Here is a 17,470-nt window from a genome sequence, read left to right as displayed (position 1 = left end):
TCTGCTCACCCGCCGGGGTGGGCGGGGCTGCGAGCTGAGGCTCGGGTTTCAGTCGGAGCGCAGGGAGAGGGCTGGGGTTGGCTGCGTGAACACAGCCTGAAGGGGGCTAGTGCGCCACAGCTAGCCAGGAGGGAGACCGGGAAGAAGTCTGGACCTGCCTAAGAGGCAAGAGACCATTGTTTCAGGGTGCACAAGGAGAGGGGATTCAGAACACCGCCTAAACAAGCTCCAGAGATGGGCACGAGCTGTGGCTATTAGTGCAGACAACAGAGACGGGCATAAAATGCTAAGGCTGCTGCTGCTGCAGCAACCTGGAAGCCTGTGTGCAAGCACAGGTCACTATCCACACCTCCCCTCTGGGAGCCAGTGCAGCCCGCCACTGCCAGGGTCCCGTGATCCAGGGACAACTTTCCCGGGAGAATGCATGGCGTGCCTCAGGCTGTTGCAACGTTACACTGGCTTCTGCCACTGCAGGCTCGCCCCGCATTCCGTACCCCTCCCTCCCCACCGCCTGAGTGAGCCTGAGCCCCCGAATCAGCTGCTCCTTTTACCCCGTCCTGTATCAGTTAAGAACAGACGCCCTCAGGCTACCTTTACGCAGAGGTGGGGGCCAAATCCAAAGATGAACCCTGGGAGCTGTGCGAACAAAGAAGAGAAAGGGAAATCTCTCCCAGCAGCCTCAGGAGCAGTGGATTAAATCTCCACAATCAACTTGAGGTACCCTGCATCTGTGGAATACCTGAATACACAACGAATCATCCCAAAATTGAGGCCGTGGACTTTGGAAGCAAAGATATATATATTTTTTTCCTTGTTCTCTTTTTGTGAGTGTGTACATGTATGCTTCTTTGTGTGATTTTGTCTGTATAGCTTTGCTTTCACCATTTGTCTTAGGGTTCTGCCTGTCTGGTTTTTTTTGGTTTGTTTTTTCTTTTTTAGTATAGTTTCTAGTGCTTGTTATCATTGGTGGATTTGTTTCTTGGTTTGGTTGCTCTCCTCTTTCTTTCTTTCTGTTTTTTCTTTTTCTATTACTTTAATTTTTTTTAATTTTTAATAATTATTTTTTATTTTAATAACTTTATTTTATTTATTTTCTTTCTTTCTTTTATTCTCCCTTTTCTTCTGAGCTGTGTGGCTGAGAGGGTCTTGGTGCTCTTGGCCGGGTGTCAGCCTGTGCCTCTGAGGTGGGAGAGCCGAGTTCAGGACATTGGTCCACCAGAGACCTCTCAGCTCCACGTAGTATCTAATGGCAAAAGCTCTTCCAGAGATCTACATCTAAACGCTAAAGCCCAGCTCCACTCAACGACAAGCAAGCTACAGTGCTGGACACCCTATGCCAAACAACTAGCAAGACAGGAACACAACCCAACCCATTAGCAGAGAGGCTGCCTAAAATCATAATAAGGTCACAGCCACACCAACAGACACGGTCCTACCCACCAGAAAGACAATATCCAGCCTCATCCACCAGAACACAAGCACTAGTCCCCTCCACCAGGAAGCCAAAACAACCCACTGAACCAAGCAGACACTGGGGGCAGACACCAAAAACAATAGGAACTACAAACCTGCAGCCTGTGAGAAGGAGACCCCAAACACAGTAAGTTAAGTAAAATGAGAAAACAGAGAAATACACAGCAGATGAAGTAGCAAGGTAAAACTCCACCATACCAAACAAATGAAGAGGAAATAGGCAGTCTGCATGAAAAAGAATTCAGAGTAATGATACTAAAGATGATCCAAAATCCTGGAAATAGAATGGAGAAAATACAAGACACATTTAACAAGGACCTGGAAGAACTAAAGAGCAAACAAACAAGATGAACAACAATAAATGAAATTTAAAATTCTCTAGAAGGAATCAAAAGCAAAAAAAATGAGGCAGAAGAACGGATAAGTGACCTGGAAGATAAAATAGTGGAAATAACTACCACAGAAGAGAATAAAGAAATAAGATTTAAGGACAGTCTCACAGACCTCTGGGACAACATTAAACACACCAACATTCGAATTATAGGGGTCCCAGAAGAAGAAAAGAAATAGAAAGGGACTGAGAAAATATTTGAAGAGATTATACTTGAAAACTTCCCTAATATGGGAAAGGAAATAGTCAGTCAAGTCCAGGAAGCACAGACAGTCACATACAGATAAATCCAAGGAGAAACACGCCAAGACACATATTAATCAAACTATCAGAAATTAAATACAAAGAAAAAATATTAAAAGCAGCAAGGGAAAAACAATATACAAGCGAATCCCTATAAGGTTAACTGCTGATCTTTCAGCAAAAACTCTGCAAGCCAGAAGGGAGTGGCAAGACATATTTAAAGTGATGAAAGGGAAAAATCTACAACAAAGATTACTCTACCCAGCAAGGATCTCATTCAGCTTCGTCAGAGAAATTAAAATCTTTACAAACAAGCAAAAGCTGAGAGAATTCAGCACCACCAAACCAGCTTTACAACAAATGCTAAAGGAACTTGTCTAGGCAGGAAACACAAGAGAAGGAAAAGACATACAACAACAAACCCAAAACAATTAAGAAAATGAAATAGGAACATACATATCGATAATTACCTTAAATGTAAATGGATTCAATGCTTAAACCAAAAGACATACACTGACTGAATGGATACAAAAATGAGACCTACATATATGCTGTCTACAAGAGACCCACTTCAGACCTAGGAACACATACAGATTGAAAGTGAGGGGATGGAAAAAGATATTCCATACAAATGGAAATCAAAAGAAAGCTGGAGTAGCAATTCTCATATCAGACAAAATAGACTTGAAAATAAAGACTATTACAAGAGACAAAGAAGGACACTACATAATGATCAAGGGATCAATCCAAGAAGAAGATATAACAATTGTAAATATTTATGCACCCAACATAGGAGCACCTCAATACATAAGGCAAATGATAACAGCCATAAAAGGGGAAATCGACAGTAACAAAATCATAGTAGGGGGCTTTAACATCCCACTTTCACCAATGGAGAGATCATCCAAAATGAAAATAAATAAGGAAACACAAGCTTTAAATGATACGTTAAACAGGATGGACTAAATTGATATTTATAGGACATTCCATCCAAAAACAACAGAATACACTTTCTTCTCAAATGCTCATGGAATATTCTCCAGGATAGATCATATCTTGGGTCACAAATCAAGCCCTGGTAAAGTTAAGAAAATTGAAATCATATCAAGTATCTTTTCTGACCACAAAGCTATGAGACTAGATATCAATTACAGGAAAAAAAAAAAGGTAAAAAATACAAACACATGGAGGCAAAACAATACACTACTTAATAACCAAGAGATCACTGAAGAAATCAAAGAGGAAATCAGAAAATACCTAGAAACAAATGACAATGAAAACACAACACCCAAAACCTATGGGATGCAGCAAAAGCAGTTATAAGAGGGAAGTTTAGATCAATACAATCTTACCTCAAGAAACAAGAAACATCTCAAATACGACCTAATCTTACATCTAAAGCAATTAGGGAAAGAAGAACAAAAGAACCTCAAAGTTTGCAGAAGGAAGGAAATTATGAAGATCAGATCAGAAATAAATGAAAAAGAAATGAAGGAAACAATAGCAAAGATCAATAAAACTAAAAGCTGGTTCTTTGAGAAGATAAACAAAATTGATAAACCATTAGCCAGACTCATCAAGAAAAAAAAGGGAGAAGACTCAAATCAATAGAATCAGAAATGAAAAAGGAGAAGTAACAACTGACACTGCAGAAATACAAAGGTTCATGAGAGATTACTACAAGCAACTATATGCCAATAAAATGGACAACCTGGAAGAAATGGACAAATTCTTAGAAAAGCACAACCTTCCGAGACTGACCCAGGAAGAAACAGAAAATATAAACAGACGAATCACAAGCACTGAAATTGAGACTGTGATTAAAACTCTTCCAACAAACAAAAGCCCAGGACCAGATGGCTTCACAGGAGAATTCTATCAAACATTTAGAGAACAGCTAACACCTATCCTTCTCAAACTCTTCCAAAATATAGCAGAGGAAGGAACACCCCCAAATGCATTCTATGAGGCCACCATCACCCTGATACCAAAACCAGACAAAGATGTCACAAAGAAAGAAAACTACAGGCCAATATCACTGATGACCATAGATGCAAAACCCCTCAACAAAATACTAGCAAAGAGAATCCAAGAGTACATTAAAAGGATCATACACCAGGATCAAGTGGGGTTTATCCCAGGAATGCAAGGATTCTTCAATATATGCAAATCAATCAACGTGATACACCATATTAACAAATTGAAGGAGAAAAACCATAGGATCATCTCAATAGATGCAGAAAAAGCTTTTTTTTTTTTTTTTTTCAGTATGCGGGCCTCTCACTGCTGTGGCATCTCCCATTGCAGAGCACACGCCCCAGACGTGCAGGCTCAACAGCCACGGCTCACGGGCCCAGCTGCTCCGTGGCATGTGGGATCTTCCCAGACCGGGACACAAACCTGTGTCCCCTGCATTGACAGGTGGACTCTCAACCACTTGCACCACCAGGGAATCCCCAGAAAAAGCTTTTGACAAAATTCAACACCCATTTATGATAAAAACCCTCAAGAAAGTAGGCATAGAGGGAACTTACCTCAACATAATAAAGGCCATATATGACAAACTCACAGCCAACATCATTCTCAATTGTGAAAAACTGATACCATTTCCACTAAGATCAGGAACAAGACAAAGCTGTCCACTCTCACCACTATTATTCAACATAGTTTTGGAAGTTTTAGTGACAGCAATCAGAGAAGAAAAAGAAATAAAAGGAATCTAAATCGGAAAGAAGAAGTAAAGCTGTCACTGTTTGCTGATGACATGATACTATACATAGAGAATCCTAAAGACTCTACCACAAAACTACTAGAGCTAATCAATGAAATTGGTAAAGTTGCCAGGTACAAAATTAATGTACAGAAATCTCTTGCCTTCCTATACACTAATGAAAAATCTGAAAGAGAAATTAAGGAAACACTTCCATTTACCATTGTAACAAAAAGAATAAAATACCTAGGAATAAACCTACCAAAGGAGACATGGACCTGTATGAAGAAAACTATAAGACACTGATGAAAGAAATTAAAGATGATATAAACAGAAGGAGAGATATACTATGTTCTGGGATTGGAAGAATCAACATTGTGAAAATTACTACACTACCCAAAGCAATCTACAGATTCAGTGTAATCCCTATCAAACTATCAATGCCATTTCTCACAAAACTAGAACCAAAAATTTCACAATTTGTATGGAAACACAAAAGACCCTGAAAAGCCAAAGCAATCCTGAGAAATAAAAATGGTGCTAGAGGAATCAGGCTCCCTGACTTCAGACTATACTTCAAAGCTACAGTAATCAAGACAATATGGTACTGGCACAAAAACAGAAATATAGATCAATGGAACAGGATACAAAGCCCAGAGATAAACCCATGCACATATGGTCACCTTATTTTTGATACAGGAGGCAAGAATATACAATGGAGAAAATACAGCCTCTTCAATAAGTGGTGCTGGGAAAACTGGACAGCTACATGTAAAAGAATGAAATTAGAACACTCCCTAACACCATACACAAAAATAAACTCAAAATGGATTAAAGACCTAAATGTAAGGCCAGACACTATAAAACTCTTAGAGGAAAACATAGGCAGAACACTCTATGACATAAATCACAGAAAGATCCTTTTTGACCCACCTCCTAGAGAAATGGAAATAAAAACAAAAATAAACAAATGGGACCTAATGAAACTTAAACGCTTTTGCACATCAAAGGAAACCATAAACAAGATGAAAAAACAACCCTCAGCATGGGAGAAAATATTTGCAAATGAAGCGACTGACAAAGGATTAACCTCCAAAATTTACAAGCAGCTCATGCAACTCAATATCAAAAAACCAAACAACCCAATCCCCAAATGGGCAGAAGACCTAAATAGACATTTCTCCAAAGAAGATAAACAGATTGCCAACAAACACATGAAAGGATGCTCCACATCACTAATCATTAGAGAAATGCAAATCAAAAGTACAACGAGGTATCACCTCACACCAGTAAGAATGGCCATCATCAAAAAATCTACAAACAATAAATGCTGGAGAGGGTGTGGAGAAAAGGGAACCCTCTTGCACTGTTGGAGGGAATGTAAATTGATACAGCCACTATGGAGAACAGTATGGAGGTTCCTTAAAAGACTAAAAATAGAACTACCATGTGACCCAGCAATCCCACTACTTGGCATTGCATATACCCTGAGAAAACCATCATTCAAAAAGAGTCATGTACCACAATGTTCACTGCAGCTGTATTTACAATAGCCAGGACATGGAAGCAACCTAAGTGGCCACTGACAGATGAATGGATAAAGAAGACATGGCTCATATATACAATGGAATATTACTCAGCCATAAAAAGAAATGAAATTGAGTTACTTGTAGTGAGGTGGTTGGACGTAGCGTCTGTCATACAGAGTGAAGTAAGTCAGAAAGAGAAAAACAAATACTGTATGCTAACACATATATATGGAATCTAAAAAAAAGAAAGAAAAGAATGGTTATGAAAAACCTAGGGGCAGGACAGGAATAAAGATGCAGATGTGGAGAATGGACTTGAGGACACGGGGAGGGGGAAGGGTAAGCTGGGTCGAAGTGAGAGAGTGGCAGGGACTTATATACACTACCAAACGTAAAATAGATAGCTAGTGGAAAGCAGCCGCATAGCACAGGGAGATCAGCTCAGTGCTTTGTGACCACCTAGGGTTTGGGATAGGGAGGGTGGGAGGGAGACTCAAGAAGGAGGAGATATGGGGATATATGTACATGTATAGCTGATTCAGTTTGTTATAAAGCAGAAACTAACACACCATTGTAAAGCAATTATACTCTAATAAAGATGTTTAAAAAAAAAAAGACCTAGAAAAGAATCAGGCACTCTGCCATTTTCTTCGCTCTGTTTTGTGGCCTGATCAATTATTTTGCCCTGGATATGATGACTTAGGCTTAGAGTAAGTCTGCTAGTGACTATCCTATCAACCAGTGGGGACTCCCATTTCTTCACCACTTGAAAGGGAGACTCTTGCTCAGTACTCATCTATGTGCATCAATCAAAATCAACTTCAGACTTTCCAGCGCAGTCCACCACAGATGGAGCCACAAAAGGGCAAGAGTTTCTAGTTTCAATTGCTGAACCAAAGCAAGCTACATATCCCTCTTCTCTGGTTTAAAAAAAAAAAGAGGCTAATGAAGCAAAGGGATGTATAACTATGCCCCTATGCACCAAAAGTGGATTTATAGATTAATTATTAAAAACTATAGTATCTTTTCCTATAGAAACAGTATTATGAATAATAGTCATTTTCCTACTCAAGCCTTTATGTAACTCTAAAGTACTCTGTGGATACCTACCTGATACCCAGAATAAAGGGATATTCATATACATTTAATTACAGAGCAAGGGATAAATGTTATTAAAACTAACCTTTAGACGTTTCACTGGAGGAAGAGATGAAACAGCATTTCTGTTTCTTAAATCAGATAAATATGAAGACACTGTTGACTCTTTCATTTCTGACTTCTGTGCAACTCCATTTTTACCTATGAGAAGAAATTCTAGATTGTTTAAGTTAAACTTTATGTATTGTTCATATAAAGCCAAATTTCTTCAAAATTTCTAATCTAATATTTACTTTTTAAAAATGTTAACCACAAAAGAAAGAAAATTATTTGAGTTATAAGCTGCATAATATAAATATCATACATAGATAATTAGGATATTATTACTATTCTTCAATGACCTTTCAATTTTTAAAACCTGATAAACTTGTTTTATGAAACTCACAGCAGTCGTGTCCACATGTATGTTTATTTTTACAGTGATGTTTACATTCTCGGTTCCCAGGTTTTTTGCAGGCAGTCATTCCTAAATTAATATAAGAAAAGAAAGCCTCTTTTTCACTACATCTATTAATGTGACTAATTATAATTAATTTTTATCCAGCTCTGTCCTTTCTGGCAGTACAAAAGGATTATGATTTTCACACTCCCTCAAAAGTTAACCCCTTTAATATGTATTTTTAAAAAGATATTCTGATAACAATCAGTCCCTGCCCACTATGGGGCCCATCCCAGCTTTTCACAAGGAGCACTGAGTCACCTATAAGCTTCTCTTAACCTCCCTGATATAAATAAAACCAAATATCACTGAACATCAGTTAACTCCTGCTGAATGAGATAAGAATGAGGGTGGAGTTTTGAAACTTTTTTTTCTACTTTATACTTAAACCTGAAGAACCCGGAAAGAAGGAAACCTCATGGCATTTTGATGGTACCACTGACAGCAGCTAGTAGATAGGACACCATGCATATTTAATAAATGTTAGAAATAAGTGCTTTAGGGATATAAACAAATTTGCTATATGAATTCATAGAAAGGAGAGATTGCTTCCAGCTTGACCCCTCTAAGCTAGAATTAATATATCGAAATATATAATCTATTCTTCATTTATTATATTTAAGTAGGTTTTTTCTTGATTTTCACTCTCCGAGTAACATGGGAGAAGGGAGAGACATTTGAAGTGGTCCTTGAAGGACAGACAGGATCTGGACATGAGAAGGGGACCAGAGGAAGATGTTCCAGATAGACAGCATAATATCCAAAGGCAACCAACCACAGACTATAGAAACACATCAGTTTATTTTTGCTGGAGCACAGATTTTAAATTAGAAATGTTGGAGGTAGTGAAGAGCTCTGAAAACTTTTGTAATCTTTCTCGGTCCTTTACTCTTCATTTTCAGTGTGTTGCTCAATCAACTTTTTCAAGGCATGGCACATCTGAACAATGATAATATATGTATAGCACCCAGGGGTAAATGAATAAGGCTGCTCACCATATGAGGCAACTGGTTAGATGCCTTGGGGGCTGAGCAGATCAATGTACTGGGTACTGAAAAAGTAATAAAATAACCCTGGCAGCTGGCAGCTGACAGCTGAACCACAGTGTTCCCAACTGAACATAAACAATTTCGGCAGAATATAAACAATAATCAGATAAGGCCACTCTATGATCGTAGTAGAAGACAGATATAAGACTAGTGTGTAATTATTTCTGAAAGTAGAGACAAGGACGCTGAAGAACCACAAAAATAACTAAACATCTCCCTCTTCTGGCTAACACAAATGACTACTATTTTTTTAATTCTCCCATCTCCAAGATAAGATATACCAAAATATCCAATATCCCACTTGCTGATAGCACCCAATCTAGAACTGATCTCTGCTTCTCCCAAACCCTTCTAAGAATCACCTGGCACAAGCTGAACTCCTATAATAGGCTCCTCGCAATTCCCTGAGATGACCCACAGTTCTGCAGGTGCTGTGCTCTCCTTTGCTGCAGCAAATTAAAAAATACCTAACTTTCCTCAAATATAGGTATGCTCCTAGTGATCCTTGTCTGAAAGGTTTCAACGTTATACTTTACAAGGTATGTCACGGCTTACTGGTTGAGAAGTTTTGCCCCAGTTCGTGATCTCTGTTTTCCTTGAATCCAGTCCTACCATGCTACAATTTATCTATATGCTGTTGCTTAATTAATCCTCCCAAAATTCAACTCTGATCAGATAATTTGCCCACTTAGAAACGTTAGTTACTTCCTGCTGCCAACAAAATTAATTCCACATTTAAGGTCCTCTACAATGTAATTCTAGCCTCCCTTCTAGCACCCATATTAACCCTACATCCAAAAAATACATTCACTTGCCATTAGTGTTCAAATAGTCCCAAGCCTTTCTATGATTGTACCTTTGATATTACCTCTTGTCTTAGAAGACCCTTCTTTGTCTACCAGAAGCCTATCTATCTGCTTTCACGACCAACTCAAATGGCACCTCTATCATGGAGATCTATACTGATCACCTAAATTGGAAGTGATTTCTCTCTCCTTCAAGCCCTTATGGCATTTTCTTTGCCCCTCTCACCTACTGTATGCTGCTTTATATTTAATGTATTTACATGAAAAACACAGTGGTGAAGTACAGGGCACCCTAAACTAGAGTAAGAAAACATGAGTTCTAATATGGATTGTTCTCTGTTAAAAACGACAACAACAGCAGGGATTAAAAATAATACTACCTGTTTTGGACTTCCCTGGTGGTGCAGTGGTTAAGAATCCGCCTGCCAAAGCAGGGGACACGGGTTCGAGCCCAGGGCTGGGAAGATCCCACATGCCGCGGAGCAGCTAAGCCCGTGCGCCACAACTACTGAGCCCATGTGCTGCAACTACTGAAGCCTGTGCACCTAGAGCCCGTGCTCTGCAACAAGAGAAGCCACTGCAATGAGAAGCCCGTGCACCACAACAAAGAGTAGCCTCTGCTCGCCCCAACTAGAGAAAGCCCGCACGCAGCAATGAAGACCCAAAGCAGCCAAAAATAAATAAATAAATTTATTTAAAAAAATAATACTACCTGTTTTGTTACCTCACAGAGGTAAAAAGATAAAATGAAATTACGTATGTGATAGCATTTTAAAATTAAGTAATAAACTAATATATTAGTGTATGTATTATCTCTATTATTACATTAATTAAAGATTATACAAGTAAATATAAAATTGTTCTGAGTGCTATGAAGGAGAGGGGCACAATGCTACGTAACAGGGGGAATGGGCCTGGTCAGGAATGTCTTGGAAGACTTTCCTAATGAAGTGATAATTGGACTGAGGACTGAAGAAAGAATGGCATTAACAAGGCAAAGGGTAGGAGAAAGAAAGGGATAGCATATGAAGAAGCTTTCAAGAGAAAGCTTTTTTTCAAGAAAAAGCTCAAAAACAAGAGAAAGCATGACACGTGGAGAAATTAAAAGAAGGTCAATGTGGCTGATGCTCAAAAAATGAGAGTGCATGAGATGAGACTACAGTGGTAGTAAGATCAGCCTATATTCCTAGGGAAACAGCTCCACCATGGCACCCTGGTGATTGCATGTCTCCACCTAGGCAAGGCTCAGTTAGTTACAGAATGCCCTCTGATCCTCCCTGGGACATGTCAAGATAGCCAGTCTTGCGAGGAACTGTTAAAGGCTATTTCTCATCTGCCTCCTTAGCTTGCAGGAGGCTGCCTATCCTGCATAAGGCTGTCATGAGGCAGTTTCTCATCTGTCTCCTGGTTCTAGTAAGGCATAGGACTTTCCACCTTGACCCTTTCAGGTACAGCTGTAGGCTATAAAGTTGCTTAGCTGCAGCCTAGAGTTGACTCCTCAAAAACAAAGCAACCCATCATTCTCATCTGGTCCCTCCAGTTCAGTGTCATCCTCTGGGATTATGGATGCATGCAACTGATACCATGCTGATCATGTTTTGCTGTCTGTGTAAGTAGTAAACTGTCTAAATATATTTGGGTCTCTTGTGTCTTTACCAGTCAATCCTATGGAGGTGAGGCAAGACTACATAGCAGCTGGCACCCCACTGCTACTTAGGAACTGATTGACTTAGTGTTAGTATGGAACCTTGTAGTGGATGTTAATGATGTGGATCTTTTATTCTAGGAGCTATGGGGAGCCACTGAAGTGTTTTAACCAAAGAAGGGACATAACTGAATTTGCATTTTGAAAAAAGCAATCTATGGAGTGTAGTATGGAGAACAGATTTGAGAGAGGACAGAGTAGATGCAAGAAAACGAGTTAAGGGCTTCCCTGGTGGCGCAGTTGTTGAGAGTCCGCCTGCCGATGCAGGGGACACGGGTTCATGCCCCAGTCCGGGAAGATCCCACATGCCGCGGAGCAGCTGGGCCCGTGAGCCCTGGCCGCTGAGCCTGCGCGTCCGCAGCCTGTGCTCCGCAACGGGACAGGCCACAACAGTGAGAGGTACGTGTACCGCAAAAAAAATGAAAAAGAAAACTAGTTAAGAGGCTACTGTAGGAGAACGGATTTGAGAGAGGACGGAGCAGATAAAAGAAAATTACAGTAACAGTCTAGAGTGGTAGTATTAGTAGATTCAAAGAGAATGGACTAATTTGAGAGATACATAAAAGGTAAAAATATTTTTAACGCAGAATCAAGTGGAGTGCTTTTCTTTCTTGAGCAACATATTATTTTCCCTGAAGTTTTACTGACTTTTAGTCTAGCAATATCTACCTAAAGTTTCTTTAGTTCATTCAATATTTCAAAGATAAAGGCAACTATATGAAAACACCTCACCCATTTACTCCCCCAATATATATCTCCTTTCTTGAGCCCTCCATCTTCCTCCCAATGCAATCTAGGCCTGTGCTATAGTTGTCATCCTGGAACTTCCTTTCATTAAGCTTCTGGGCTGAATCCACTATTGCTGGATTCTTTGACTTTTTCTTTATTGGTTAACTGCTTTGTTTGATTGTGCTCATCCTAGAACAACTGCCTGAGAAAGGATGTATGAGAGTTAAACTTTCTGAATCCTTGAATGTATTAAGATGTCTTTATTTTACTTTCACGCTTAATTAATAGTTTTCCTGGGTATAGAACACGGGGTTGGAAATCATTTTCCCCCTGGATTTTTAAGTCCACTGTCTTCTACCATCCAGTGTTGCTGATAAAACCATTAAAACTACTTCAATTTTTGTTCCTTGGAAACATTTATGATTTTCTCTCTATCCATGATGTTCTGAAACGTTGCTTCCTTTGTAGATCTTCTTTCATTCATCCTAACCAGCACTAAGTAAGCCTTTTTGATGCGCAGATATATGTCTCACTTTAAGTCTAGTGAATCTTCTCAAATTATTTATTCTGATTTGTTTGTTCTGTCTTTCTGAAACTTTTATTAGTCAGGTATCAGACTCCAGATTGCCCTCTTGTCTCATGTTTTCTGTCTCCTTGCCTTTTTGCTTTCATTCAGATTATACTGATTTTATTTTCTGGCTCTCCAGCTAAGCTGTTTGTTTGTTTTTTTTAAATCATAATTTTTACTTCCCTGTGCTCGCTCTTCTTCTTTAATTTTTATTTTTTTCACAGCATGCTATTCTGTTTTATGGTTTCAATTTAGTCTTTAATTTCTCTGATGTTACTGATTAGTTTATATTACGTTTTATTACATCTCTGAATTATCTGGTTGTTCTTTTGTCCACTTTCTGTTTACTTATTTTGGGCTTTCTTTCACATGTTCCAAATTTTCCTCAAATGTCTCTTCATCCTTGGTTGTCTGCCTATACAGCAGTCCTATTATATCTCCACAGATGAGAAAATTAATTCATAAAGAAGTTAAGTAACATGTTCAAAACTATGAAATAATAAGTAGCAAATTTGAGATTCTAATTCAGGTGGTCTAATTCCAGAGCCTGATCTCTCAACCACCCTGCTTTACTAGTTATACTAGCTGCCTTAGTTCTCCCCATATAATGCATTTAATTTACTTAGGGAAGGAATCTACAGTTTGTGGGGTGGGAAGAATAGGAGGAAAGGCCTTGAAGGTTGTTGTTTTGAAGTAAGTGATAAGGAGTCACTTTGTCCCTTATCCAACAATTTCTAATAGATGAACTTCTAAACATTACCACAAGATGGTGCACAATGACTATACACATTTGTTCCCAGTGGTGGAAACTAACTAGGATCTGGAAATCTAATTATAGAGATTCTGGGGACACCCCAAAATTTCAAGGCAGTGTTGGCGAGTCTTGCTAGGAATGAGAACTATATACAAGTTTGTTTACAGAATACTAGCATACGGCTATTACTACCTAAGTGACAAAACTTCTACTGTATTTCTGTTAGAAATGATACTTAGAAAATATAAGTGCTCCTCCACTTATACATAAATGCAACTCCACTCCCTAAGTCTGAGAACTGTCTGAATTTGTCTTATTAACAAACACAAGCTTACAGAGATTGTCAAGTGGAAAAATAAGGTTCTGAGGGAAAAATAAGGTTCTGAGAGAAAACTGACCTAAGCTGTACACTTAGGTATAAAATTGACTTAGGTATAAAATTAACAGATCCCATACCCCATCACTATCATAATCTGAAATGAATATATTTTCTTAGTTCTGTCACATAATATATTAATTTACATGTTTTTAAAGTTCCCGTTTCCAAGTATTTAAAGCAAAATAAATCATTAATGTGAACTAGAAATATATTTGAAGTAAATACTTAAAATTACTTTAACAGGGTCGATAATGACCAGTGGGGTAAGGGTCAGTTGCTTAAAAAAAAAAAAATCCAGAAAAAAATTAAAAATAGGAGGCATCCCTGACACAGCTTCACATCCTAACTATAAATTCAAATAATGTGGTCGGTGCATAAGCTACTGGAATTAATATTTTTAAAAGAATATTACTTTTTATTTTGCAGTTCCTGATATATGCTAATCATATTTATGCACTTTATAATTTTACTTTTTAAATGAGAAAGCAAATCTCCTTTCATTTTTTTTGTCAAATATTACACTATCATTTTGTTATTTATCAAGAAAAGGATAGCACTAATGAATTGGAGTCCTTGATTTTGCAATTTAATGCATGTATACACCAGAGTACAAAGAAAAGCAGGCTGCCTTTTTTTTGTTTGTTTGTTTTTTGTTTTTTGCGATACGTGGGCCTCTCACTGCTGTGGCCTCTCCCGTTGCAGAGCACAGGCTCCGGACACGCAGGCTTAGCGGCCATGGCTCACGGGCCCAGCCGCTCCGCGGCATGTGAGATCTTCCCGGACCGGGGTACGAACCCGTGTCTCCTGCATCGGCAGGCGGACTCTCAACCACTGCGCCACCAGGGAAGCCCCAGACTGCCTTTTGACTAGTATTTAAATGTGCACACTTCCAAACTGCTTGGGCACTGGTTTTATCCTTGCATTCTTCAAGTACATTAAATTTTCACACTCAAAATGGCATAGCAAATGCAGATGAACTTATTAATGTCAAATCAATTTTCTTCAAAGTAAACAAAGCCCATATTTCTTATTGAGAATGCATTTAAAGGATAAGAAGTTTAAATGATAAAAATAAAAGTTAAAAAAATTTACAACTAAAAAAGTGTATTTTTCACACTGCCTAATCTTAAAAATAGCAAAAATATTTTTCCTAAAATTTTACAAAAATTTTATCTCTTGGACTATAACTGTGAGAAACAACTAAAAAATAAATATTTTTGAAAGAGTTGTAGGAAGCATAAAAAAAGTTTCTAATTATATTTGTACTCTAAGGTGCATACTTCTGTTTTTAAATATGGTCCTACAATTTGACAATATAAAATATTAAAGTATTTGTTGAACCTACAAGCACATTTGGAAACAATCATTTAGCAACTATATTCTCTGAACTAAATATCAGTTTTTATCATTTAATAAAATGGTCTGACAAGAGGTCAGAAAAACTGAAATCTGTATTCTTTTGAAAAGGCTGTTGTCACAACCTTAGTAGGGTAAATCTATGACCCCTTCATTGTGTAAGTTACTGAGAAAGAAAATGCAGATAGTGTATGTATGTTATATATAAAGGTATAATTATACAACTTTATTTGGGGATACTTGAATTTGCATATAAGAACTGAATTATATAATCAGAATGTTCATAAGATTTAGGATGGTTTTATGTATAATATATGTATGTGAAGGGGGTATGTGTATAATAAAACATTTGCCTGATAGGAAGCATCTTTTATCTGTTTTCCACAGGGTTATGCTGAAAATGTGGGGGACTTTTGCTCTCATAAAAGTCTCATGCTAGGGCTTTCCTGGTGGCGCAGTGGTTGAGAGTCCGCCTGTCGATGCAGGGGACGCGGGTTCGTGCCCCGGTCTGGGAGGATCCCGCATGCCACGGAGCGGCTGGGCCGGTGAGCCATGGCCGCTGAGCTTGCGCGTCCGGGACGGAGCCTGCGCGTCCGGGACGGAGCCTGCGCGTCCGGGACGCAGCCTGTGCTCCACAACGGGAGGGGCCACAGCAGTGAGAGGCCCGCGTACCGCAAAAAAAAAAAAAAAAAAAGTCTCATGCTAGAAGGAAGTATAGTAAACATCGTAATTTTCACTACAGTTGCAAGCAACAGAAAGAATTCAAGCTATTTTAAAAAAACCCATGTGGTGGGTGGTGGAAATGTATTACATGAACATAGCTATCTCACAGAATGCAAAAGCAGCAATGCAGCTAGGCATCACGAGGGACTGAAACCAAGAAATGGAAACTCATCAGAACTTCAGCTCTGGCCTTCTCACCTTTGCTTCTTTCTATACCTCTGATTTAGTCTTCTCTTACATGGTCCAGCTAACTTTGATTATTTCTGCACATGGTAAAGGATGGCAACCGACAGCTCTGATTTTATATTCTCTTAGTGCAGTCCTAATTCTAAATTGTCTTTCTTAAACTGAGGTATTTCTTTTCATCTAGGAATTTGGACTTTGAACTGAATGAAAGAAGGTCACCCTGGTTCCTGATAATTTTGCTGTCAGAAAAATAGTGGCCAGACCGGGGGTCTGAGGAGAATGCAGTACAAACAAGACAAACAACCTACTTCTGTGATGTGGCAGTCAGTTCTAAGAAAAAGGGAGTCATTGAAAGATAGACAGAAACCTTCTTCCTTTTTTATATCTAAACATATACACCATGAGATTTCTAGTTTTTCTGTAGTGTGGTCTTTCATATCTTTTGCTACTGTATTACTAGATATTTGAGATTTCTAATGCTATTGTAAATGGTATTTTCAGAATTATGATTTCTATCATTTTTTTTGCTGGTAAGTAGTAATACAACTGATGTTTAAATTTTTTAATTGAAATAGAATTCATACCACAAAGACCTTTTTAAAGTACACGAGTCAGTGGGTTTTTAGTATATTTCCAAGGTCGTACAACCATCATAACTATCTAATTCCAGAACACTGTCATCACCACAAAAAGAAATCATGAACCCACTAGTAGTCACTCCTCATTTCTTCCTACCCCTTGCCCCTGGAATCACTAATCTACTTCCTGTCATTATGTATATGCCTATCCTAGACATTCACATAAATGGAATAATACAATATCTGATCTTTTGTGACTGGCTTCTCTCATTAGCATAATATTTTCAAGGTTCATCCATGTTGTAGCATGTATCAGTAGTTTATTCCTCTTTGTGGCTGAATAATATTCCATTGAATGAATCTACCACATTTTACTTATCTATTAGTTGATGGATATTTGGGTTGTTTCTACTTTTTGGCTGTTATGAATAATGCTGCTATAAACATTCATGTACAAGTTTTTGTATGAATATTTTTCAATTTGTTTGGATATATACCTAGAGGAGGAATTCCTGGGTAATTCTATGTTTAACTTCTTGAGGAACTGACAAAATGTTTTCCAAAGCAGCTGCACCATTTCATATCCCCACTACCAAAGCATGAAGGTTTCAATTTCTCTGCATCTTTGCCAACACTTGTTACTGTCCATCTTTTTATTAAAGCCATCCTACTGGGTGATACCACACTGTGGTTT

At 38.5% G+C, this 17,470-nt stretch overlaps 1 protein-coding gene across 2 annotated transcripts in view; it reads right to left on the bottom strand.

Annotated features, from left to right (window-relative positions):
• HFM1 (helicase for meiosis 1) overlaps window positions 1-17,470 on the bottom strand; it is a 126,860-nt gene that overhangs the window by 21,163 nt on the left and 88,227 nt on the right. For both annotated transcript variants that reach the window (XM_089919815.1, XM_089919822.1), the window contains exons 30-31: window positions 7,890-7,970; window positions 7,530-7,645 (exon numbers count right to left, since the gene is read on the bottom strand). In XM_089919815.1, the coding sequence (XP_089775941.1) occupies window positions 7,530-7,645; window positions 7,890-7,970 (197 nt within the window). The remainder of the gene's footprint in view (window positions 1-7,529; window positions 7,646-7,889; window positions 7,971-17,470) is intronic.

This window comes from Delphinapterus leucas, chromosome 1, assembly GCF_059928025.1.
Source record: "Delphinapterus leucas isolate spDelLeu-1000000601 "Yukka" chromosome 1, BTC_Dleu_Yukka2, whole genome shotgun sequence".
Lineage (NCBI taxonomy): Eukaryota > Metazoa > Chordata > Mammalia > Artiodactyla > Monodontidae > Delphinapterus > Delphinapterus leucas.
Note: the sequence above shows the minus strand (reverse complement) of the source record. Positions and strands in the feature narration are given on the sequence as shown.